Here is a 24,475-nt window from a genome sequence, read left to right as displayed (position 1 = left end):
AAAGATCTCTTTGACTACTATGAGAAGTACGGGACAGGGTGAGACCAGAAGTTTCCAGGCCTTTTGGAAAGCTATTGAAGTAACATAGGTAAGAGATGAAGGTGGCTGAAGCAGGTGCACTTGAGAGAAGACAGGATTTGATGGTAGGTTTCCTGTCAGAGGTATGACCAGAAGAACCATCCAGAATGATCAGGGTTTCTAGTTGCAGCTGGGTAGATGATGCCATTGTTTCCTGAAATGAAGAGTGCAGGATTATGCAGGGTAACCGAGGGCTCCGTATTAGAAATATACAGTTTGTGTTGTTTGTTAGGTACCAGGTAAACATGTGAAGTTGGTGGTTGGATGGATGCATGATTTTGTTGCTCACAGCCAGAACAGGAGCTCTGCCAAATGCAGTTGTTTGGCTTTAGATGCATCTGTACAGAGAAGAAAAGACCTAGGGTACTCCAGCAAGAAAGAGCAGGTAAGGATGGAGGCCCTTGCTAAGAGGGCTTAGAAGGAGCAGTGCGTGAGACAAAGGGAAAACCAGGAAAATATGAGGCTGTATAAACCAAGAAAGGTGGGTGTGTTTTAAAGTGTGGAGCAGACAGTTGTGACACAGACTGAGAAAACTAAGGACAAAGACGTGACCCTTGGAGTAGTAACACCCTAGGCTATAGGAACCTTGATTAAAATAGTTTTATTGGGGGACACCTGGGTGGCTTGGTCAGCTGAGTGTCTGACACTTGGCTTTGGCTCAGGTCATGATCTCAGGGTCATGATTTCTGGGTCTCAAGATTGAGCCCTGCATTGGGCTCCACACTCAGCAGGGAGGTGGCTTAAAGATTCTCTCTCTCTCCCCCTCTGCCCCTCCTCCTGTTCTTTTTTTCCTCTCTCAAATACATAAATGAATCTTAAAAAACCCAGCATCATTGAGGGTAGGAAGGGGGTGGGGGCAGGAGAGCATCAATCTTGGAATGGGAGCTGTGCACATGTAGGTAGTTAAGTCTGATGATGTTTGTCTGTCCTTTTGTAATATTTTCCCCACTCAGATACTCCTCTGCCTCAGGAACTCCCTGACACCTCTAATTTTAAGCCCATTATTCCAAATCCCCTTCCCTACTCCTTTAAAACCTGGTTTCCTACCTCTCCTGGGATGGTAGAGCGTGATTACCCCCAAGAGCAATCCTAGACTCTTGAATAATGCACACCAGTGGAGGAGGGAGACAGCTTTGGTAGTTAAGGTGGCTGCCTGCCCATTGGTCATTGACTTCAGATGCCAAGAGGCTAAGTTTTTTTTTTTTTTTTATCATCAATACACTTTTTTTTTTTTTTTGGAGAAGTTTTAGGTCCACAGCTAACTGAGCAGAAAGTACAGAGTTCTCGTATACCCCCCTCCACACCCACACCCACACCCCCTTCCACACTACCAATGCCCTCCATTATTGTGGTGCGCTTGTTACTACCTATGAACCTACACTGACATATGACCATCTGGATGCAACACAGATATGTATCCGTTCACCTACTGAAGGACAGCTTGGTTGCTTCAAAGTTTTTGGCAATTAGGAATAAAAGCCCTTAAAAAAAAAAAAGGAATAAAAGCCCTTATAAACATCCTTGTTTAGATTTTTGTGTGAGTTTAAGTTTTCAACTCATTTAGATCAATACCAGAAAATGTGATTGCTGGATCCCATGGTAAGAATATTTTTAGTTTTGTAAGAAACTGCTAAACTGTCTTCCAAAGCGGCTGTACAATTTGGCATTCCCACCAGCCGTGAATGCGAGTCCCTGTTGCTCCACGACCCTGCAGGCATTTGGTGATGTCCGCATTTTGTATTTTTGCCACTCTATTTTTTACTAATTTTTAAAAAATATTAAGTAGGCTCCACACCCAATGTGGGGCTGGAAGTAACAACCCTGAGATGAAGAGTCACATGCTCTACTGACTGAGCCAGCCAGGTGCCCCAATCATCTTTGCCATTCTGATAGGTGTGTAGTGGCATCTCATTGTCATTTTAATTTGCATTTTCTGATGACCTATGATGTGGAGCATCTTTTCATGTGCCTATCTGCCACCTGCATACCTACTTTAGTGAAGTATCTGTTCAGATCTTTTGCTATTTTTTAATTGGGTTGTTTGTCTTCTTACTGAGTTTGTAAGAGTGATTTGTACTGTAAGGGATCAGAATATACCACCCCAAAATATTCCAGTTTGGTATAAGGATTATTTTCAGTGGAGGCAATTGAGAAGAAGCAGACCCAAGAAAAAAATCCCTGACTTGAAACCCAAGTAGCCCCTTCATTAAAACACATGTGAGGACACTGGGACTCACAGGGATGGGGGTTTTACAGACATCACTCAACTGATAAATGACAGAGCTGATGCTTCTCCTCTGGTCTTCTAACAAAGAACATAGACTTTTATCATTTGTCTGAATTCTCATCTTAGAAAAAAACTGAAGAAAAAAGCCCAGCAAAGCAATTAAGCACACATGGAGAAAAAGGAAAAATTCTCAAATAAATATATACATAACATCTTTGCAAAAAAGAAATGTAAAAAAAGAAAAAAGAGGGGTGCCTGTGTGGCTCAGTCGGTTAAGCATCCAACTCTTGGTTTTGGCTCAGGTCATGATCTCAGAGTTGTGAGATCCCGAGTCAGGTTCCACACTCAGAGGGGAGTCTACTTGAGGATGTTCTCTCCCTCTCTCTCTCTGCCCTTCTCTCTACTTGTGTTCTCTCTCTCTCTCTCTCTCTAAAATAAATAAATCTTTTAAAAAAAGAAAGAAAATGAAAAGAAAAATTCTCTGCCTTCCCCTTCCCTACCAGAAAAGGCAAGACGATCTGTAATCTCCAAAGATTCTATCAGCCTGGAGACCTGAGTGGCATCTGCATAATAAATCTTACTAAATAAGATTTATCTTTCATTAGTTTCCCTCATGTATTAACTTTTCTGCAAGTTGGCGCTCCTGAAAGCCTAAACCCCTTTTCCTTTGTCTTGTCATTTCTCTACGAATTTACTGTTCCTTATTAAAACGTTTTGTAAAACTGTGGATTCTAACCATCCCTTTGAGTCCCTTATCGCTGACTTTTCTCTGGTGTGTAAACGTGACACACAGATTAATAAATTCTATTTGTTTTCCTCTTATAATCTGTCTTTTGTCAGTATAATTTCCAGGGCCTTAGATGCAGAATATGGGGAGGTAGAGGGGAAACAAAAGGCTTTTTTTCCTTCTCTGCAGTTTATTTTGGATAATAATCCTTTATCAAATGTGTCTTTTGCAAATATCGGTGCCCCCTCCCATCCCGCCCAGTCTGAGGCTTCTCCTCTAATCCTGTTGACAATGTTTTTCACACAGCAGAAGTTTTTAATTTTAATCAAGTACAACTTATCAATTTTTTTCTTTCACAGATCGTGACTTCAGTGTTGTATCTAAAAAGTCATCCCCATGCCCAGGGTCATGTAGGTTTTCTCCTGCATTAATCTTGTACTGGTTTTATAATTTTGCATTTTATACTTAAGTCTGTGATCCACTTTGAGCTAATTTTTGTGAAGGGCGTAAAGTCAGTGTCTAGATTTATTATATTTTTGCATGTGGGTATCCTAAGTTAACATTTTAAAGATAGATTTTTTTCCTTGTACTTACTCATTGTACAAATTACCCAAAAGTCAGTTAAACATGGTGGCACCTGGGTGACTCAGTGGGTTAAGTGACCAACTCTTGATTTGGCTCAGGTCATGACCTCAGAGTCCTGGGATCTAGCTCTGCACTAGACTCTGCACTCAGTGTAGAGTCTGCTTGTCCCTCACCCTCTGCTCCTCCATTCTGTCTCTGTCTCTCCCTCTCTCTCAAAGAAATAAAGCTTTCTAAAAAAGTCAAACATGAAAAAGCAAATTAAAATCACAACTGAATTCATTTTGATGAATTACCTATTAATCCTTTTAAATATGCATTTTAATTTTTAATTTTTTACTTTTTAAAGACTTCTTAAGATAAAATGTATGTAACATAAAGTGCACCATCTTAACCATTTAACGTATACCATACAGTAATTTTTAGTACATTCACAATGTTGTGCCATCATTACCACTAATTCTAGAACATTCCCATCACCCCAAAAAGAAACCCAGTGACTGCTCCGACTCTTCCCTCCCACCCCCTGGCAACCACAAGTCTACCCTCTGTCTCTATGATTTGCCTGTTACCCCAACTCCCCACCCACCTCCCTTTTCCACTACCCCTTGTTCGTCTCCCAGAGTTAGGACTCTCAAGTTCTGTCACCCTCACTGATATTTATGGGGAGAAGTATTAGGTTAACAGCATTTTAATTTTTTAATTAGCACTTTTAACCTTCTTTCATTTAGACATTATAAATGACCACTATCCTTATGTAATTAAAAATGCTTTCTAAATATGCTTTTAATTGTTGCATTTGTTCTAAGTAGATCATGTACTAATGTATTATCACTTACTTAATTTTCCTATCGTTGGCATTTCTTCTAATTTTTATCATTATACCATGATGAACATCTCTGTGGAAAGCTTTTTTTTTTTTTCTGTTTCAAGTTATTGTCTTAGGATAGAACCCTGTCACTAGACTTATGGAATCAGAGGGGATAAACATAATGCTAGAGCTCTTAATGCATAGTGTCAATTTGCTTTCTGGGAAGTTTGTACCAACTTGCAGTCCATCAGTAGTGGATGAGTGTCTATCTCCACTCAATTCTTGCTGCTCCTGAACCGTGTCATTTAAAAATCTTTGCTGGGATCCCTGGGTGGCGCAGCGGTTTGGCGTCTTCCTTTGGCCCAGGGCGTGATCCTGGAGACCCGGGATCGAGTTCCACGTCGGGCTCCCGGCGCATGGAGCCTGCTTCTCCCTCTGCCTGTGTCTCTGCCTCTCTCTCTCTGTGTGACTATCGTAGATAAATAAAATAAAATAAAAATCTTTGCTAATTTAATGGGTGAAAAACTGTATTCAGTTGCTATAGGTGGTGTTTCATTGATTGCTAGTGAGGTCGAAAAAATGTTAACCAAGTATTCATTTGTTGACCATTTGTGGTACATTTGTAAATCCAATGTTCACAGACTCACTCATTGAAACTACTGTTTTATCCAGATGGTTTTATTTTTGTTGATTTGGTTTTTAGGAAAACCGGAACAGCTTACATAAGAAAGGTATTACAACATAACACTCCTGAAGGATTTTTGTCTTCTGTCATTGCGGAAGTGATAGACCCTTTTGGAATAGAAGAAGCGAATACAAGCTCTTGCTTGTTTAGTTCCCTTTCTGTTAGTGAACTTGGAAATGTCTCCTATAAACTTACTCTTCAACCACAAAGTAAGTGTAATAATACAGTACAACTCTGATGACTAGAAAAAAATTAAAAATCATCTTTTGGGAATATTGTTCATGCACATTTATAGGTGAACAGTAGATTTCAAAATTTAGTCCCATTGGTAATCTACTAAAGCCTACAAATGGTTAGGAGGAATTTTTTATTTCTAATATAATACAACCTAGCAATAATTTCATTGATATTTCATCAATAGTAGTGCCTGTCATTTATTTCTATAATGTTATTTTGTCTTCAGCAGTATTCAGAAGTGAAAGAAAATAGGAAGTCCAAAAAAAGGGAAGAAATAGAAAATAGGAAGTCCATGTATATTTTGCCCTACATACTAAAATAATCACGTAGAATATTTCTATTCAAAGGATTATATATGATACAAAGCCAAAGCTAGTACAGTTTATTCTAAGGATTGGCTTCTATTGTGAGTAAATGAGAAGCCACTGGAGAAAGTAACATGATTGGACTTAGGTTTTAACAAGATCACTTTGGCTCCTGCATTGAGAGAGGACTGGGCAGGTGGAGGAAGGAGGTCAAGAAGGAAAGCCGAGATATCAGTTTCATGATTGCAGTAATCAAGAGAGAGATTATATCAAATGTAAGATACTTGTTACTTATCCAAGTAGAGAAATGAGGTTTATATTTAGGAAGACACACCTGGAGTTCAGGCAAGGCATCTGGACGGGAGATAGAAATGTGAGCAGTCAGTATCTGTATGACAATTGATGTTATGAGACCAGATGACATAACCTGGAAGATGAGTATAAATATGGAAAGGAAAAGGTCTAAGTTGCAATCTCTGGTTTTGCAACAATTAGTGATTAGAGAGATGGGAAAGAGTCAGGAAAGGAGAGCGGGTGGTCTGCTCAGAGAAGAACTAGGAGAAAGTGTCTCTCAGAGACACTGAGAGTGAGGAAGGTCTTTCAGGAAGAAGAGAAGTAGGTCAGGGGAGATGAGCAAGGAAAACTAGCCAGCAGATATGGGCAGGTGGTTGGTAACCCTGACAAAAGCTTTTGTTGGGTGGAGTAGTGTAGACAAAAATCTGATTGGATTAAGTTCTAAACAGTAAGGGGAGGGGAGGAATTGAAGATACCGAATGAAAGCAACTTTCTTGGGGGAATTTTGCTTACAAGGGGAGGAGAGAGATTATGTGACAGTTGGGGAGGAGAGAGATTATGAGTCAGTTAGTCATCTGACTCTTGGTTTCTGCTCAGGTCTTGAACTCAGGGTCCTGGGATTGAGACCCACTCCACATTCAGCAGGGAGTTTGCTTGGGATTCTCTCTCTTCCCTCTTTTATCTTCCTCCTCTCTCTCCAATAAATAAAAATAATAATAAAGTGGGAGAAATTAGAGCATGCATACACAATAAAGGAAATTATGAGGGTGTCTTCTGACTACTTCTATTTATTTTTTCAGAATGAGTACATTGGTGGTTTCATGACCTATCAAAGACATTTGATCATGGCGAACCCCCCTTCCTTGAAACAGCCTTCTTGTGATTCCCCTTACATCCTCTTACATGAAGGTGCTCCTCATAATCCTGCCCTAAAGTCTAGTTTCTTTTAAATTCTCATGCTCTTCCTAAACAATTATTCATCTACTCAACAAATATTTGTTGAGCACCGTCTATGTGATAGGCAGACCTCTAGGTCCTAGGGAAACACTGGCTATGTTATCCTTTGCTCATAGAATCACAATAAATATTCTAAGTTATTAAGGCTCTTGGCAGTTCTAAGTAAAGAAATCAGCTTTCTTATAATTACTTAGCCCTACATGGGTGTTTTTTTTCTGCTGAGGATTTTATAGAATTAGTTTCATAGTAAAGATTCAAATATAGATTTGCGCTTGACATATTTGTGATACTCTTTCTACAAAATAATTTGAATTCCAACCTCAAATCTGGCCAATGTGTTCTTTGGTTAAGACCATAGTTTGAAAACTCAAATAATGTTTTCATCAATTACGTCCACCAGTATGCTTGAAGAACATTAGCTATTTTATTTTATAATAAATTATTCCTGTTTTAGATCCAGGCATTAATTCCTCATTTCAAGATCTGGATATAGAGAAGACTGTGGTGATTCCTGGTTACAGCAGCTTCCTGATCACAAACATTTTAGATGCTAAGAATGCTTTGGCTATTGCTACTATGCCTGAAAGAATACTCAGCAATATTACCTTCCAAAAAGACTCCTGGTTCTTATATAACCTGGGGCACAGGAATGGACGAATTTGGACTATATATGCAAAACCATGTAATTATTGGTTTCAACATGATGATTCTCTATCCCTCAATGTCCTGAAATACATTGATCTGGGGAAATCTCATACTTTAAAAGTTAAGGTCATACCTAATACAAAAGGTAAGTTTATTTTTATTGGGAACATCAAAGGGAGATGATGTTGTTTTTCTTGAATGTAAAATATACTCTGATATTTCCATTATCCTTGGCTTACATAATAGCTGGCATTCTACTAGTAACAGTATTCGCTTCTAATTCTTGATTACTTACTACATGTGAGTCTAGGTACTTAATTATTTTTATGTATTTTTTATTTAATACTTACAACTCTTAAAGGTGAGATTTTTAATCCTTTAAAAATGAGGGTAAGTTAGCAGCCTAAGGTTACACAGGATTTTAGTTTAGATTTTTGCTGTCCTCTGAAAAGAAAACCATTTAGTTACTTCAGTATTGTCATAGTTATTTCAGGTATTTATTTTAAGCCAAAAAAAATGGCTTTTGAGTAATGTTCTATTTTCCTCATTTTTCCATGGCATTTATTCATTACAAAGGTAATATGAAACTTATTAAAATGATGGAGAAACAGCATACCGGAAAAATAAAATAAAACAAAAATTTTAGTAAATATCTGAGCTAGAAAGAGAGGAAGGGAAGATGAAGGGAAGGGAGGGAAAGAGAAGAAAATACTGTCACCAAAAATGAATGGGGAATTCAAAGTCAAAGAAATGAGCTACTTAGTTGCTCCCTGAGGATGTGAGTCCCAGGTATGGGCCATATAGGCAGAAGAATGGAGTTTAATGCCCAAGCATTAACAGAATAGACTTTGTGGTAGGAGGCTGGAACCAAGATATTAAGTAAAGCTAGAAGTTTAAATCATGAAAAAGGGGATCATGAAAACTCTACCCACCAACCCAAAGAGGGAGCTCAGGGGATTATCATCTCCATGAGACTCAAAGTGGAAAAAAAAAGGATCTCTGGTAAAAACCCCAAGTTCCAAGACTCTATTACCCCAAGAGACCACAAACCAGTTGTTGGAATCCAAAGCTGAGAAATAATTATAGCACATAGGCCCCAGTCTAGGCAAGCATAAAACCCTTGGTAGGAATACTTCCATAATCCAGGGAACATAGATTTCCATGGAAAAATTAATCTCCTTTGAACATGAATTGAGAAAAACATTTTAAAACTATGTAAGAAAATGACCTAACATAAGAAAGAGTCCACAGGCTCTCTCTCTCCAAGAACTTGATCTTTATTTTTATTTTATTTTATTTATTTATTTATTTATTTTTAATTTTTTAAAAATTTTTATTTATTTATGGTAGTCACACACACACAGAGAGAGAGAGAGAGAGAGGCAGAGACACAGGCAGAGGGAGAAGCAGGCTCCGTGCACCGGGAGCCCGACGTGGGACTCGATCCCGGGTCTCCAGGATCGCGCCCTGGGCCAAAGGCAGGTGCCAAACCGCTGCGCCACCCAGGGATCCCTATTTATTTTTTAAGTAGGCTCCACACTCAGCATGGAGCCCAACACAGGGCTTGAACTCATGACTCTGAGATTAAGACCTGAGATCAAGAGCCAGCTGCTTAACTGACTGAGCCACCCAGGTATGCCATGAACTCAATCTTTAATTTCCAAGGACTTGAGATAATGGAAAAATCAGAAAGACACTATAAAACAAGTATATGTAGAAATCTCAAATGAAGATATATGAACCATAATGAAAGGACTTTTAAGGACTTTTAAGAAGGCCTCATGTGAAAAACAGAACCAAATATGACTTATACAGATGAAAAATATAAAAAAAATTAGAGGACATTTCTTTCTGTTTCAATCAATATTGTAGACTTAAATACTGTTAAAATAAACATTTCCTCTTAAAACCCTTAGAATCTTTTCTCATTGGTTATATGACTAATTGTCCATATTTCCTTCAAGTAATTTTAGAGTTTTAATTTTATAGTTTTAACTTTCCATCCAAGTCTTTAGTTTATCTAGATTTTGTTTTGATATATTGTAGGTGGTCAGCTAATTGTTCCAACATCACTTCTTGAAGAGTGTGTCCTGTCTTAACTGGTTTCAGAATACAGTAAACAATTGACCTGTAATTTTGACCATTCTGGATTTTTTTTTCCATTCTGGATTTTTAAATCTCTGTTCTTTTTTTATTTCTTTATATTCTGTTGTGCACAAATTCCACAGTGTTATAAGTATTTTAGCTTTAAAATATACCAGATTCATTGTTGGATGGTTTGATGGAAGCAAATAGTAACCAGCAAATCAACTCAATTGCCTCTTTGTAAAGAAAAGCCCAGTGCATGCTACTCAAAGTGTGGGTACCTAGACCACCCACATCAGCAGCAACTGGCTGCTTGTTAGAAGTGCAGAGTCTTTTGTAGTTCCACACAAATTTTAGAGGTGATTTTCTAAGTCTGTAAAAAAATCCTATTGGAATATTGATATGGATATTACATTGAGTCTGTAGGTCACTTTAGGTATGAATATTTAATACTAATTCTTGCAATTTATGAACACAGGGTTATCTTTCCATTTATTTGTGTCTTCTTAAATTTCTTTCACTGATGTCTCATGTACAGGTCTTTTACCCTCTGTTAAATTTATTCCTATGTATTGTATTCTTTTCAATGCTATTGTAAATGGGACCATTTTCTTAATTTCTCTTTTGGATAGTTCATTGTCAGTGTATAGAAACACAACTGATATTTGTATTTTGACTTTGTATTGTACAACTTTACTTCTCTCTATGTAAGATCCTGCCATCTACAAACAGAGACAATTTTACTCCTTCCTTTCTGATTTGGATTCCTTTTATTTCTTTTTCTTGCCTAATCATTCTGGGTAGGACTTCCAGTACTATGTTGAAGAGAAGTAGCGAGAGCAGTGCATCCTTGTCTTGTTCCTGATCTTAGAGGCAAAGTTTTAAGCTTTGAGTATGACAAGTATGATGAATATGAATATGGTGTTAGCTATGGTCTTGTCATATGTGACATTTATTGTATTGAGATACATTCCTTCTATATTTAATTTGTCAAGAGGTTTTTATCATGAATGGGCATTGAATGTTGTTGAATGCTTTTTATGTATCTGTTGAGATGATCAATGATTTTTGCTCTTTATTCTGCTAATGTTCTATATCACATTAAAGACCCTGAGTAGCTAAAGCAGTCTTTAGAAAGAACAAAACTGGAGGTATCACACTCCCTGACTTCAAACTATATTACAACACTATATTAATGAAAACCTTATGGTCCTGACATAAAAACCACACACATAGCCCAACGGAGCAAAACACAGACCCCAGAAATGAGCCCACACATATATGGTTAATTAATCCTTGACAAGGGAGCCAAGAACACACAGTGGGAAAAGGACAGTCTTTTCAATAAAGTGTTGGGGAAATTGGATAATCACATCCAAAACCATGAAAGTGAACCCCTATTTTACACCCTCACAAAAATTAATGAAATGGATTAAAGGCTTAAACATAAGACCTAAAACCATAAAACTCCTAGAAGAAAACATAGGGGAAAAGGTCCTTGACTTTGGTGTTGGCACTGACATTTCTGGTTATGACACAAAAATCAAAGGCAACAAAAACAAAAGTAAATAAGTGGGACTATGTCAAACTAAAAAGCTTCTGCACAGCAAAGGAAACCATCAGAAAAATGAAAAGACAGCCTTTGGAGTGGGAGAAAATGTTTGCAAACCATATGTCTGATAAGGGGTTAATATCTAAGCTATATAAGGAACTCATACTGCTCAATAGCAAAAAACAAAATCCCACAAATAATGCAATTTAAAAATGGGCAAATGAATAGACATTTTTCAAAGAAGACATATGGCCAACAAATACAGGAAAAGGGGTTCAACACCACAAATCATTAGGAAAACTCAAATCAAAACCACAATGAAATATCACCTCAAACCTGTTAGAATGACAAGTATCAAAAAGACAAGACATGACAAGCGTTGGTGAGGATGTGGACAAAAAGGGAACCTTCGTACACTGTTGGTGGAAATGCAAACTGGGGCAGCCGCTATGGAAAACAATATGGCAGTTCCTCAAAATATTAAAAATAGAACTACCATATGATCCAGCAATCCCACTTGTGGGTGTATATCTGAAGAAGACAAAATCAGTATTTCAAAGAGCTATCTGCACCCCATGTTCATTGCAGGTTATAATAGCCAAGATACAGAAACAACATAAGTGTCAGTTGATGGATGGATGGATAAAGAAAACAGGTGTGTGTGTGTGTGTGTGTGTGTGTGTTTGTGTGTGTGATGGATTATTATTAAGCCATAAAAAATAAGGAAATTCTGCCATTTACAGCAACATAGATGAAACTGGAGGATATTTTGCTAAGTGAAATAAGCCACATAGAGATAGACAAGAACTGTATCATCCCATTCAGATGTGGAATCTAAGTTTTAAAAGTCCAACTCGGGATCCCTGGGTGGCTCAGTGGTTTGGCGGCTGCCTTTGGCCCAGGGTGTGGTTCTGGAGTCCCGGAATTGAGTCCCACATCAGGCTCCCTGCATGGAGCCTGCTTCTCTCTCTGCCTGTGTCTCTGCCTCTCTCTCTCTCTCTCTCTCTCCTCTCTCTGTGTGTCTATCATGAATAAATAAATAAATAAATAAATAAATAAATAAATAAATAAATATCTTCAAAAAAATAAAAGTCCAACTCATAGAAATAGAATAAATGCTGGCTGCCAGGGGTTAGGTAGTAGAAAAAATGGACATGTTGGTCAGTGGATACAAACTTCTTGTAAAATGAACAAGTTCTAGGGGATATAACATATGGCTTGAGGCCTATAGTTAATAATACTGTATTGGGGGCACTTGGGTAGCTCAATCAGCTAAGCATCCGACCCATGATTTTGGCTCAGGTCATGATCTCAGGGTTGTGAGATCAAGGGTCATGAGACTGACCCACATTAGGCTCTGTCCTGGGTGTGGAACTTGCTTAAAATTTTCTCTCTCCCTCTCCCCCTCTCTCCCTCTCTCCCTACATTCTCTTTCCCTCAAAATTATAATTACAATGATGATGGTGATATACTATGTATATGTATACGTATGTATACTTGAAAAATTGCTAAGAGAATAGATCTTACATGTTCTCACTACACACACAAAGTAACTGTGAAGTGGTGAGTGTGTTCATTTAATTTTGGTGATCACTTTACAGTGTGTGTGTATATATACATATATATATATATGAAATCATCACGTTATATGCTTTAAATACATACAATATTCTTTGTCAGTTATACCTCAGTAAAGCTGAGGTGGGGGATGTGCAACCTCAGCCCTCTCCGCAGACCCTGGTAAATCAGAATCTGCATTTTAACAGAAATATCCAGTGATAGTTTAGGAATCACTGGCCAGGTCACTTTGGTTTAAAGGAAACTGCTACAGATGAGACTTCAGGCAAATGATTTTCTCCTTCTCAGCCCCGATTTACTGATTAGCAATGATGGCAGATAGACTACATGGTCTGTCAAATCTCTTCTTCTATTAAATTTCTCAGTGTGGAGCGATTCTAAGCAGGTGGCTTGCAGGCAGAAACTGGCCTGATGACATGTCATGTGACCTGCTTAGTTTTGTCTTGGCAACGGTGGGCTGATGGCTTCTGAAACTGAGCCATGCAGCTCAGTGTGATCATTCCTGTCCAAGTAACCTTTCCAAATGGAGGGAGTGAGATTTCTGTGAGAAAATATTTGTGAAGCTAACTTATTCTAAGAACCATCAGAGTTAACTCTATATAAATTACTAACTATATTTGTAGCCATTATGAAGCCTTCATAATACATCATGTAGATGATCTAGAATCTTGACTAGCTACTCATTATGAAATTGTTTGAAATTTTCATGACTAGACCATTCTCTTACACCATACACAAAGATAAACTCAAAATGGATGAAAGATCTAAATATGAGACAAGAATCCATCAAAATTCTAGAGGAGAACACAGGCAACACCCTTTTTGAACTTGGCCACAGCAACTTCTTGCAAGATACATCTAGGAAGGCAAAGAAAGCAAAAGAAAAAATCAACTATTGGGACTTCATCAAGATACAAAACTTCTGCACAGCAAAAGAAACAGTCAACAAAACTAAAAGACAGTCTACAGAATAGGAGAAGATATTTGCAAATGACATATCAGATAAAGGGCTAGTTTCCAAGATCTATAAAGAACTTATTAAACTCAACAGCAAAGAAACAAACAATCCAATCATGAAATGGGCAGAAGACATGAACAGAAATTTCACCATAGAAGACATGCACATGGCCAACAAGCACATGAGAAAATGCTCCACATCACTTGCCATTAGGGAAATACACATCAAAACCACAATGAGATACCACCTCACACCAGTGAGAATGGGAAAAAATAACAAGGCAGGAAATCACAAATGTTGGAGAGGATGTGGAGAAAGGGGAACCCTCTTGCACTTTTGGTGGGAATGTGAACTGGTGCAGCCACTCTGGAAAACTGTGTGAAGGGTCTATTAACTCAGAGAGTTAATAATAGAGCTACCCTATGACCCAGCAATTGCACTGCTGGGGATTTATCCCAAAGATACAGATGCAGTAAAATGCCGGGACACTTGCACCCCAATGTTTATAGTAGCAATCTCCACAATAGCCAAACTGTGGAAGAAGCCTCGGTGTCCACTGACAGATGAATGGATAAAGAAGATGTGGTCTATATATACAATGGGATAATAGCCATCAGAAAGGACAAATACCCACCATTTGCTTCGACATGGATGGAACTGGAGGGTATTATGCTGAGTGAAATAAGTCAATCAGAGAAGGACAATCATCATATGGTGTCACTCATATGGGGAATATAAAAAAAAATAGTGAAAGATATCCTAGGGGAAAGGAGAGAAAATGAGTGGGAAAAATTAGAGATACAGAACATGAGAAACTCCTAACTCTGGGAAATAAACAAGGGATAGTGGAAGGGGAGGCGGGTGGGTAGACGAGGTGACTGGGTGATGAGAACTGAGGGGGGGCACTTGACGGGATGAGCACTGGGTGTTATGTGTTGGCAAACTGAACTCCAATAAAAAAAATCTACAAAAAAAAGGAATAAAAGGAATAAATAAAATTTTTATGATTTTAATTTTTTTCTTTTTTAGTTTCTGAATTTTTTTTTTTTACTATAATTGGCACACAATAATTTAGTTTTAACCTATGGCTTTGTGTCCATAGGTGTTCGAACACTTGAAATACCGCTCCTGAAAGTCATTGTTGGAAATGCAAATTTGTTGGAAGTCAAAGTTGAAGGTTCTTTTGACGACACTGATAGTTACCTAATGAAAATTTCTGGGGCTAGCAAAGCTTTACGTCAAGTAAGGTTTCCTTTAATTACAAAAAACTCTATTAATTATGGAAAACTTACACTGTAAATTAAGAGAAGGAAGGGAAAATTTCACATAATCCTGCCTCTCAAGAATGACCAAGCCGTACAGCATTACACAACAGCGGCTCAGTGAGTGAGCTTTGGACAAGACTGCCTGGTATAGATCACACTCCTGGTGCTGTTGTGAATGTGGGAAGGTCCTTTACTATGGCTAAGTTTCCTAATCCACAAAATGTGTATGATAACACCTACCTCATGGGCAGTTTCTGAGAATTCAACGTGATCATTCAAATAGGGCACCTAAAACAATGTATGGCACATGGAAAATGCTCTGTCACTATGAACTGACAGTACTTTTCTTTTTTTCCTAAAACTGGGAGAGTGTTATATGTACACTTTGAACATGTTATCCCTTCCACTTAACTGTATGATTTAATCCTTTTGAGTTACTAAATATTCTTCTACAATGCCAAAATTATTTTTATCATGGAGACTTTCAGATATAGACCAAAGCAGAATTTTCTGTATACTTAGTACTCAAATGATAGTCAAGACTTTGCTATTTTTGTTTCATCATCCTCGCCCCACCTTTTGGGTTTTGGTTTATAGTCTGAGGTATTTTAGAATGAAAGCAAACTTGTAATTTCATTCCTTTCATAATTCAATATATATCTCTAAAAAATATGTGCATTATCTCTCATATAACCATTATGATGCAATTGTTGTTCCTAAAACTTTTTAAACTAATTTTTTGGTATCTACAAAATCTAGTGCATAATCAAATTTCCCAATTTTCTCAAAAAATATTTTGATGTTATGTTTGAATTGGGTTCCAAACCAGATCCACATGGTATGTGATTATTTTCTCTGAAGCATTGTAGGTACCAGTCCATTTTCTTCACTTGCCATTGAATTGTAGAAATTGGATCAGTTGTATTATAGAATATCCAACAGTTTGGATTCTTTTGTTTGCTTCCCTGTCTCTCATGTAATTTGTGCCTCTCTCCCACCGCAGTGATATTTCCTTTAATAGAATCCTATGTAGCTTTTGGTTCAATGTGTTTTGGTAAAAAAGTTTAAAGACATATCATTTTCAATGGCTATAGAGTATGGGGACAGAGGTATCAGAGTCTACAGCATCACTACAGTTATTAGTATTTCTACATTTAAGAAAAAAAATTGTTTGTTTTGAGAGAGACACAGAAAGAACATGAATTGGGGGAAGGGCAGAGGGAGCTGGAGAAGGAGAAGCAGACTCCCTGCTGAGCACAGGACCCTGGGATCACGACCTGAGCTGAAGTCAGATGCACCCAGGTACCCCAGCATTTCTACATTTTTAAAATTCCAAAAATACTTTAAAATTTCCAACATAATTCATCAAATTTTGCTGAATATTTAATATTGTTCAAGGTTCAAGCACATGTATTGTGCATAAATTCCTCTTAAAAACATACCTTTGTGAAATACAGCGATTGTCAAGTGAATAACTTCTTTTCAGAATGTTATGCAGAAGTGATTTTATTTACATCATCCAAAAAAATGTCTAGGTGCTCATCAGTAAAGGATGGAAGCATCAGTGAGTTGGGTGCAATATTGGGGTTTACTGTAGGGGCACCTGGGCAGTGCAGTTGGTTAAGCGTCCCGACTCTTAATATCAGCTCTTTTCAGGATCTCGGGGTCATGAGAGCAAGTCTGAGCAGAGCTCTTCACTCAGTGGGGAGTCTGATGGAGACTTTCTGTTTGCCGCTCCATACCCCACAAAAGAATAAAAAAATAAAAATAATGGGTTTATTTCATAAGTTTTCCTCTTTTTTCCTGTATATTTTTTGAGTTCGATTTGCCAATGTATTGTATAACACCCAGTCTCATCCTGTCAAGTGCCCCCTCAGTGCCCGTCACCCAGTCACCCCGTCCCCCCACCTGCCTCCCCTTCTACTACCCCCTGTTCATTTCCCAGAGTTAGGAGTCTCTCATGTTCTCTGATATTTCCCACTCATTTCCTCTCCTTTCCCCTTTAATCCCTCTCACTATTTTTTATATTCCCCGAATGAATGAGACCATATAATGATTGTCCTTCTTCGATTGACCTACTTCACTCAGCATAATACCCTCTAGTTCCATCCACCTTGAAGCAAATGGTGGGTATTTCTAATGGCTGAGTAATATTCCGTTGAAGACCACATCTTCTTTGTCCATTCATGGACACCGAGGCTTCTTCCACAGTTTGGCTATTGTGGACATTGCTGCTATAAACATTGGGGTGCAGGTGTCCCGGCGTTTCATTGCATCTGTATCTTTGGGGTAAATCCCCAGCAGTGCAATTGCTGGGTCGTAGGGCAGGTCTATTTTTAACTCTTTGAGGAACCTCCACGCAGTTTTCCAGAGTGGCTGCACCAGTTCACATTCCCACCAACAGTGCAAGAGGGTTCCCCTTTCTCCACATCCTCTCCAACATTTGTTGTTGGGGGTGGATTGGGAGATGGTGGTGGTGACGAAGTTGTAGTGGCAGGAGAATGTAGTCTACCTAAGTGGCCCTAGAAGGTGATCTTCTTGCTTCTGAGTATATAGAAGATACTCAGTCCCAAATTCATATAAAAGAGCCATACTTGTAGAAAGCCCCAACATTGACCACCAAAACATAAATGAGATAAAATATTGGGGCAGAATGGTAAGGAAGAGAAAATATAATCTCACAGAATGAACCAGCACGGTTTTTTACTTGGTTCTGGGTGTATACTGTTCATGTTTTTTTGAAGGTATTCTGCCATTGTAGAACAAAATGAGGCAGAGAAAAAAAAACCCCACAAAACAACAACCCATATCTTGCATATCTCCCCAAATTAAGTTGAGTATGTTGAAGGGAATCCAGAAGGGGAAAATATATCTAGGACCTGTAATTGTAGATATATGAAAGTCAAAAAGGAAGAAACTTAAAAAAAAGTGAAGACGTGGTAAAATATTGTAGTTAAGGTGGAAAAAGAGAAAAAATATTGGAAATTTTTAGTCTGATATAAAAATGAGTTGTACTGGAAGAAGGAAAAAAAATTTAAAAGTAGGGGGACCCTCTAGTTCTATATTACTGTTTCCCTTGGTACTGGAGCTTTCCAGTGCTGCTTGGTCGAGAACTTGCTCTTCCTGGGTTTCTCCAGCTGGTCTTCTGGGGGAGGGGCTGCTGTGCTGATTCTCAGGTGTATACACCTGGGGGAGATGCCCCGCCCCCTGCCAGGTGCTGGGCTCCGTGGGAGCTTTGACCCCGTGAGGCCCCTGTTCCCTGGTGGCCCCAGCGTTCCCAGGCGCACGGTGACACCAGGAGGAAGGATACCACTGGAGGCCACCGGGTCTCCAGGCCTGTAGTCCGCTCCCCGCAGTAACCACCCGTAGCTCCCAGTCTGCACTGGCCTAGGTGCTCCTGCGGTGGTGCGGGTGCGCTGACCTGCACAGCCTGGGGGCGCTGGGGGCAGGAGCGTCCTCGCTGTCCTGGGCCCCCAGCCTCCGCCTGTCCCCGGGGAGGCGCAGGAATCGGGGCTGTGTCCCCGGCGCCCTGGGCTCGGGGCCTGCGCTGCTGGAATCGCGCTCCCGGGTCGCAGCTCCCATTGGCCGCAGGGCGCAGCCGCCTTGCCCGGAGCCCTTGCCGGACCGACTGGCTTCTCGGGGGCCCCGCTGGACGCGCGCTCCGCCCCTTACCGAGGTCGGCCGAGGCGGGGGGCTTTCTCCCTGGGGGCGCTTCCTGTGCTAGTGACCCCTGGAGACTGGAGGCTCCGCTGCCCCCGCTGCGGGCCTGGGCCTTTGCGTTGGGGAAGAGTCCGGGGCGGAGTTTTAAAGTCCCCACATCTCCGGGCGGGCTCTGCTGTCCCGGGGCTCCCGCCGCCCCCCTAGCCTGGCTCCTCGCAGGGGCCCCTTTCCCACTTGATTCTGTTTTATGCTATTTTTTCCGCCTTCCTACCTAGTTAGAAGCAAAAACCCTTCTGTCTGTAGCTTCCGGCTGTTCTCTCTTTACATCTCAGGTGGAACTCGTAGGTGTTCAGGATGGTTAGGAAGTGATCCCGGTGAGCTGGCGGGGCCGGGTGAGGCGAGGACCCTAGTGCTCTGCCGTCCGGCCCCGCCCGCCTCTCTGCAAGTTTTTCTCATTTCCAGTGTTTGCCCACACCTGTCAGATTGCAATGTATTTCTTCCTGGAGGAAAAAGAAAAGATTTTCTGTTATGATTTATTCTCAAACAGATATTTATGGTTGAATGTATCCCTCTGTTTCTTTCTGTAGAGCCTTTAGTTGGTCGCCCTGTTAGTCCACTTGGGCCGCCATAGCGAAATGCCACACACAAGGCGGGTTAAACAACAGAAGTTTATAATCTCACAGCTGTGGAGGGTCTGCAGGGTTGGTTTCTCCGGAGGGCTCACCCTCTGGCTTGCAGGCAGCCCTCCTTTCCCTGCATCTTTTTTTTCTTTACCTGCCCAGAACAGCAAGGTTTTTAAAAATTTTTAATTAGAGTCAGGGTTGGGGAAGTTTATTTTATTTATTTTTGTGTATATATATATATATATATATATATATATATATTTTTTTTTTATCAGAGTTTGCTGCATCTTCACCCAGTCCTTGCACCGCGGGAGTCTGGGTTCAAATTCCCTCTTGTTATAAGGACAGCCATCATATGGAATTAGGGCTCACCCTGATGGTGTCAACTTAACTTCATCCCCTCTTGAAAGGCCCTACTTCTGAGTATAGCTGCCTTCTGATATCCTGGGGTTAGAGCTTCTACAGATACATTTTGGGTGGACACGTTTCAGCCTGTAACAGTTACCTTAAATGACCTTACTTTCTTTGGATGTTTTCAGGGTTCAACCTCATTGGGATTAGTTGTTTGGGGAGCATCTACCCAGTGCTCTGTCACAACCATTGTGCCAACGTTGAAGAACAGCTGTAGTTATCTCAAATCTATGCATCACATTCCTAGTAAAGTTATCCCACTGGAAGACTGGATTAGTGGCATTCACAAAGACAGTCAGGGTTTCAATATGATCAAGACTTTGCCGGTAAGAACCCTAAATGGATGGTTTTAAGGTTACCGTGATATATTACTTTTTATGTAATTGGCTGGCCATCCCATCTTAGCATTTCTTTCCTGAGATGCGCAAAACACTCCAGTTTATTGTTCAATCTCCCTGTCATCTTGAAGACGTGATGATTACTTATTTCTAAAATGCCAATACTTCCTGAAATAAGGATTTTTCCTGGTAACTTAGTCTCACCATTTTAAAAATAATTTTATGCTCTATTATGATGGCATAATCTTGGGGATGTTGTGTTATGTACATTATCTATCTTTATGTTGACCTGTCCCTGGTTCCCTCCTATTGGTTCCATTTTGATGTAGTTACAATTTTAATTTCTGCCCTGTCAGAATCTGTGACATTTTAAAAAACATATATTATTATTCTTTGCCAACTAACTAATTACTTATGATTTTCTCTGTAATGAAAAAAGCTACGGGGCCTCACAGGATAAACAACCCTCACTGAGCTTCACAGTGGCCTCACGGGATAAACAGGTTAAACAACTTTCACTGAGCCCTGCACCAGGCAGGGGGCTGAGCAGCTCCCCCAAGTGCTCACACCTGAGTATCAGCACAGCAGGCCCCTCCCCCAGAAGATAAGCTAGACGACAGGGGGAAAGCAAGTTATTCACCAAGCAACACAGGAAAGTTCCAAGGGAAGTCGAGGGATTTATAGTATAGAGAATCAGAGGATACTCCCCCTTGTTTTTTGTTTTGTTTGCTCCCCACCCTTTTTTCATTTCTCCTCTTTTTTTCTTCTTTTTTTTTTCTTTTCTTCTTTCTCTTCTCCTTTTCCCAATACAACTTGTTTTTGGCCACTCTGCACTGAGCAAAATGACTAGAAGGAAAACCTCACCTCAAAAGAAAGAATCAGAAACAGTCCTCTCTCCCACAGAGTTACAAAAATTTGGATTACAATTCAATGTCAGAAAGCCAATTAAAGCACAATAATAAAGCCACTGATGGCTCTAGAAAAAAGCGTAATGGACTCAAGAGACTTCATGACTGCAGAATTTAGATCTAACCAGGCAGAAGTTAAAAATCAATTAAATGAGATGCAATCCAAACTAGAGGTCCTAACGACGAGGGTTAATGAGGTACAAGAACGAGTGAGTGACATAGAAGACAAGTTGATGGCAAAGAGGGAAACTGAGGTAAAAAGAGACATGAGGATAGATTAAGGGAAATAAGTGACAGCCTCAGTGACGTTTAATTGGGGTTCCTGAGGGCGCCGAAAGGGACAGAGGTCCAGAATCTGTATTTGAACAAATCATAGATGAAACTTTCCTAATCTGGGAAGGGAAAGAGGCATTCAGATCCAGGGAATAGAGAGATCCCCCCCGCCCCCAAATCAATAAAAACCACTCAACACCTTCACATATAATAGTGAAGCTTGCAAATTCCAAAGATAAAGAGAAGATCATTAAAGCAGCAAGAGACAAGAAATCTCTAACTTTTATGGGGAGAAATATTAGATTAACAGCAGACCTCTCCACAGAGACCTGGCAGACCAGGAAGGGCTGGCAGGATATATTCAGTGTCCTAAATGAGAAGAACATGCAACCAAGAATACTTTACCCAGCAAGGCTCTCATTCAGAATGGAAGGAGAGATAAAGAGCTTCCAAGATAGGCAGAAACTGAAAGAATATGTGACCACCAAACCAGTTCTCCAAGAAACATTAAGGGGGACTCCATAAAAGAAAGAGGAAGTCCAGTGGAACAATCCACAAAAACAGGGACTGAATAGTATCATGATGACACTAAATTCATATCTTTCAATAGTAACTCTGAACGTGAATGGGCCTAGTGACCCCATCAAAAGGCTCAGGGTTTCAGACTGGATAAAAAAGAAACACCCATCTATTTGCTGTGTACAAGAGACTCATTTTAGACATAAGGACACCTCCAGCCTGAAAATAAAAGGTTGGAGAAGCATGTACCATTCAAATGGTCCTCAAAAGAAAGCAGGGGTAGCCATCCTTTTATCAGATAAACTAAAGTTTATCCTGAAGACTGTAGTGAGAGATGAAGACGGACAGTATATATATCATACTTAAAGGATCTATCCAACAAGAGGACTTAACAATCACCAATATATATGCCCCGAATGTGGGAGCTGCCAAGTATTTCAATCAATTAATAACCGATGTTAAGACATACTTAGATAATAATGCACTTATACGTGGTGACTTGAATGTAGTGCCTTCTACCATCGACAGGTCTTCTAAGCACAACATCTCCAAAGAAACAAGAGCTTTAAATGATACACTGGACCAGATGGATTTCACAGATATCTACAGAACTTTACATCCATACTAAACTGAATACACATTCTTCTCAAGTCTACATGGAACTTTCTCTAGAGTAGACCACATACTGGGTCACAAATCAGGTCTTAAAGGATACCAAAAGATTGGGATTGTCCCCTGCATATTTTCAGACCATAATTCTTTGAAATTAGAACTAAATCACAAGAACAATTTGGAAGGATTTCAAACACGTGGAGGTTAAGGACCATGCTGCTAAAAGATCAAAGGGTCAACCAGGAAATTAGAGAAGAAGTAAAAAGATTATGGAAACTAATGAGAATGAAGATACAACCATTAAAAATCTTTAGGATACAACAAAAGTGGCCCTAAGAGGGGAATACATCGCAATACCAGCATCCCTCAAAAAATTGGCAAAACCCCAAATACACAAGCTAACCTCGCACCTAAAGGAACTGAAGAAAGAACAGCAAATAAAACCGACATCGAGCAGAAAAAAGAGTTAATCAAGATTCGAGCAGAGCTCAATGAAATAGAGACCAGAAGAACTGTGGAACAGATCAACAAAACCAGGAGTTGGTTCTTTGAGAGAATTAATAAGATAGATAGACCATTAGCCAGCCTTATTAAAAAGAAGAGAGAAAAGACTCAAATTAATAAAATCATGAATGAGAAAGGAGAGATCACTACCAACACCAAGGAAATACAAACGATTTTAAAAACATATTATGAACAGCTATACGCCAATAAATTAGGCAAGCTAGAAGAAATGGACACATTTCTGGAAACCAAAAACTACCAAAACTGGAACAGGAAGAAATAGAAAACCTGAACAGGCCAATCACCAGGGAGGAAATTGAATCTGTCATCAAAAACCTCCCAAGACACAAAAGTCCAGGGCCAGATGGCTTCCCAGGGGAATTCTATCAAACGTTTAAAGAAGAAACCATACCTATTCTACTAGAGCTGTTTGGAAAGATAGAAAGAGATGGACTACTTCCAAACTCCTTCTATGAGGGAAGCATCACCTTAATTCCAAAACCAGACAAAGACCTCACCAAAAAGGAGAATTACAGACCAAAATCCCTGATGAACATGGATGCAAAAATTCTCAACAAGATACTAGCCAATAGGATCCAGCAATGCATTAAGAAGATTTTTCACCATGACCAAGTGGGATTATCCCCAGGATGCAAGGCTGGTTCAACACACGTAAAACAATCAATGTGATTCATCATATCAGCAAAAGAAAAACCAAGACCATATGATCCTCTCAATAGATGCAGAGAAAGCGTTTGACAAAATACAGCATCCATTCCTGGTCAAAACTCTTCAGAGTGTAGGGATGAGGGAACATTCCTCAGCATCTTAAAAACCACTTCTTAAAAGCCACTATGAAAAGCCCACAGCAAATATCATTCTCAATGGGGAAACACTGGGAGCCTTTCCCCTAAGATCAGGAACTCTACAGGGATGTCCACTCACATCCCTGCGATTCAACATAGTACTAGAAGTCCTATCCTTAGCAATCAGGCAACAAAAAGACATTAAAGGCATTCAAATTGGCAAAGAAGAAGTCAAACTCTCCCTCTTCGCCGATGACATGATACTCTACCTAGAAAACCCAAAAGCGTCCAACCCAAGATTGCTAGAACTCATACAGCAATTTGGCAGTGTGGCAGGATACAAAATCAATGCCCAGAAGTCAGTGGCATTTCTATACACTAACAATGAGGCTGAAAGAGAAATTAAGGAGTCAATCCCATTTACAATTGCACCCAAAAGCATAAGATACCTAGGAATAAACCTAGCCAAAGAGGTAAAGGATCTATACCCTAAAAACTACAGAACACTTATGAAAGAAATTGAGGAAGACACAAAAAGATGGAAAAATACTCCATGCTCATGGACTGGAAGAATTAATATAGTGAAAATGTCAATGTTACCCAGGGCAATTTACACGTTTAATGCAATCCCTATCAAAACACCATGGACTTTCTTCAGAGAGTTGGAACAAATCATCTTGTGTGGAATCAGAAAAGACCCCGAATAGCCAGGCGAATTTTAAAAAAGAAAACCATAGCTGGGGGCATCACAATGCCAGATTTCAGGTTGTACTACAAAGCTGTGGTCATCAAGACAGTGTGGTACTGGCACAAAAACAGACTCATAGATCAATGG

At 39.7% G+C, this 24,475-nt stretch overlaps 1 protein-coding gene across 4 annotated transcripts in view; it reads left to right on the top strand.

The window, feature by feature from the left end:
• CATSPERB (catsper channel auxiliary subunit beta) overlaps positions 1-24,475 on the top strand; it is a 142,651-nt gene that overhangs the window by 98,785 nt on the left and 19,391 nt on the right. For all 4 annotated transcript variants that reach the window (XR_013385799.1, XM_077908506.1, XM_077908504.1 and 1 more), the window contains exons 18-21: positions 5,129-5,319; positions 7,358-7,693; positions 14,824-14,963; positions 19,809-20,006. Coding sequence is in view for 3 of the 4 variants with exons in the window: in XM_077908506.1 (XP_077764632.1) it covers positions 5,129-5,319; positions 7,358-7,693; positions 14,824-14,963; positions 19,809-20,006 (865 nt within the window). In the remaining variant the exon portion in view is untranslated. The remainder of the gene's footprint in view (positions 1-5,128; positions 5,320-7,357; positions 7,694-14,823; positions 14,964-19,808; positions 20,007-24,475) is intronic.

The sequence above is a fragment of the Canis aureus genome, chromosome 9 (assembly GCF_053574225.1).
Source record: "Canis aureus isolate CA01 chromosome 9, VMU_Caureus_v.1.0, whole genome shotgun sequence".
Classification (NCBI taxonomy): domain Eukaryota; kingdom Metazoa; phylum Chordata; class Mammalia; order Carnivora; family Canidae; genus Canis; species Canis aureus.
Note: the sequence above shows the minus strand (reverse complement) of the source record. Positions and strands in the feature narration are given on the sequence as shown.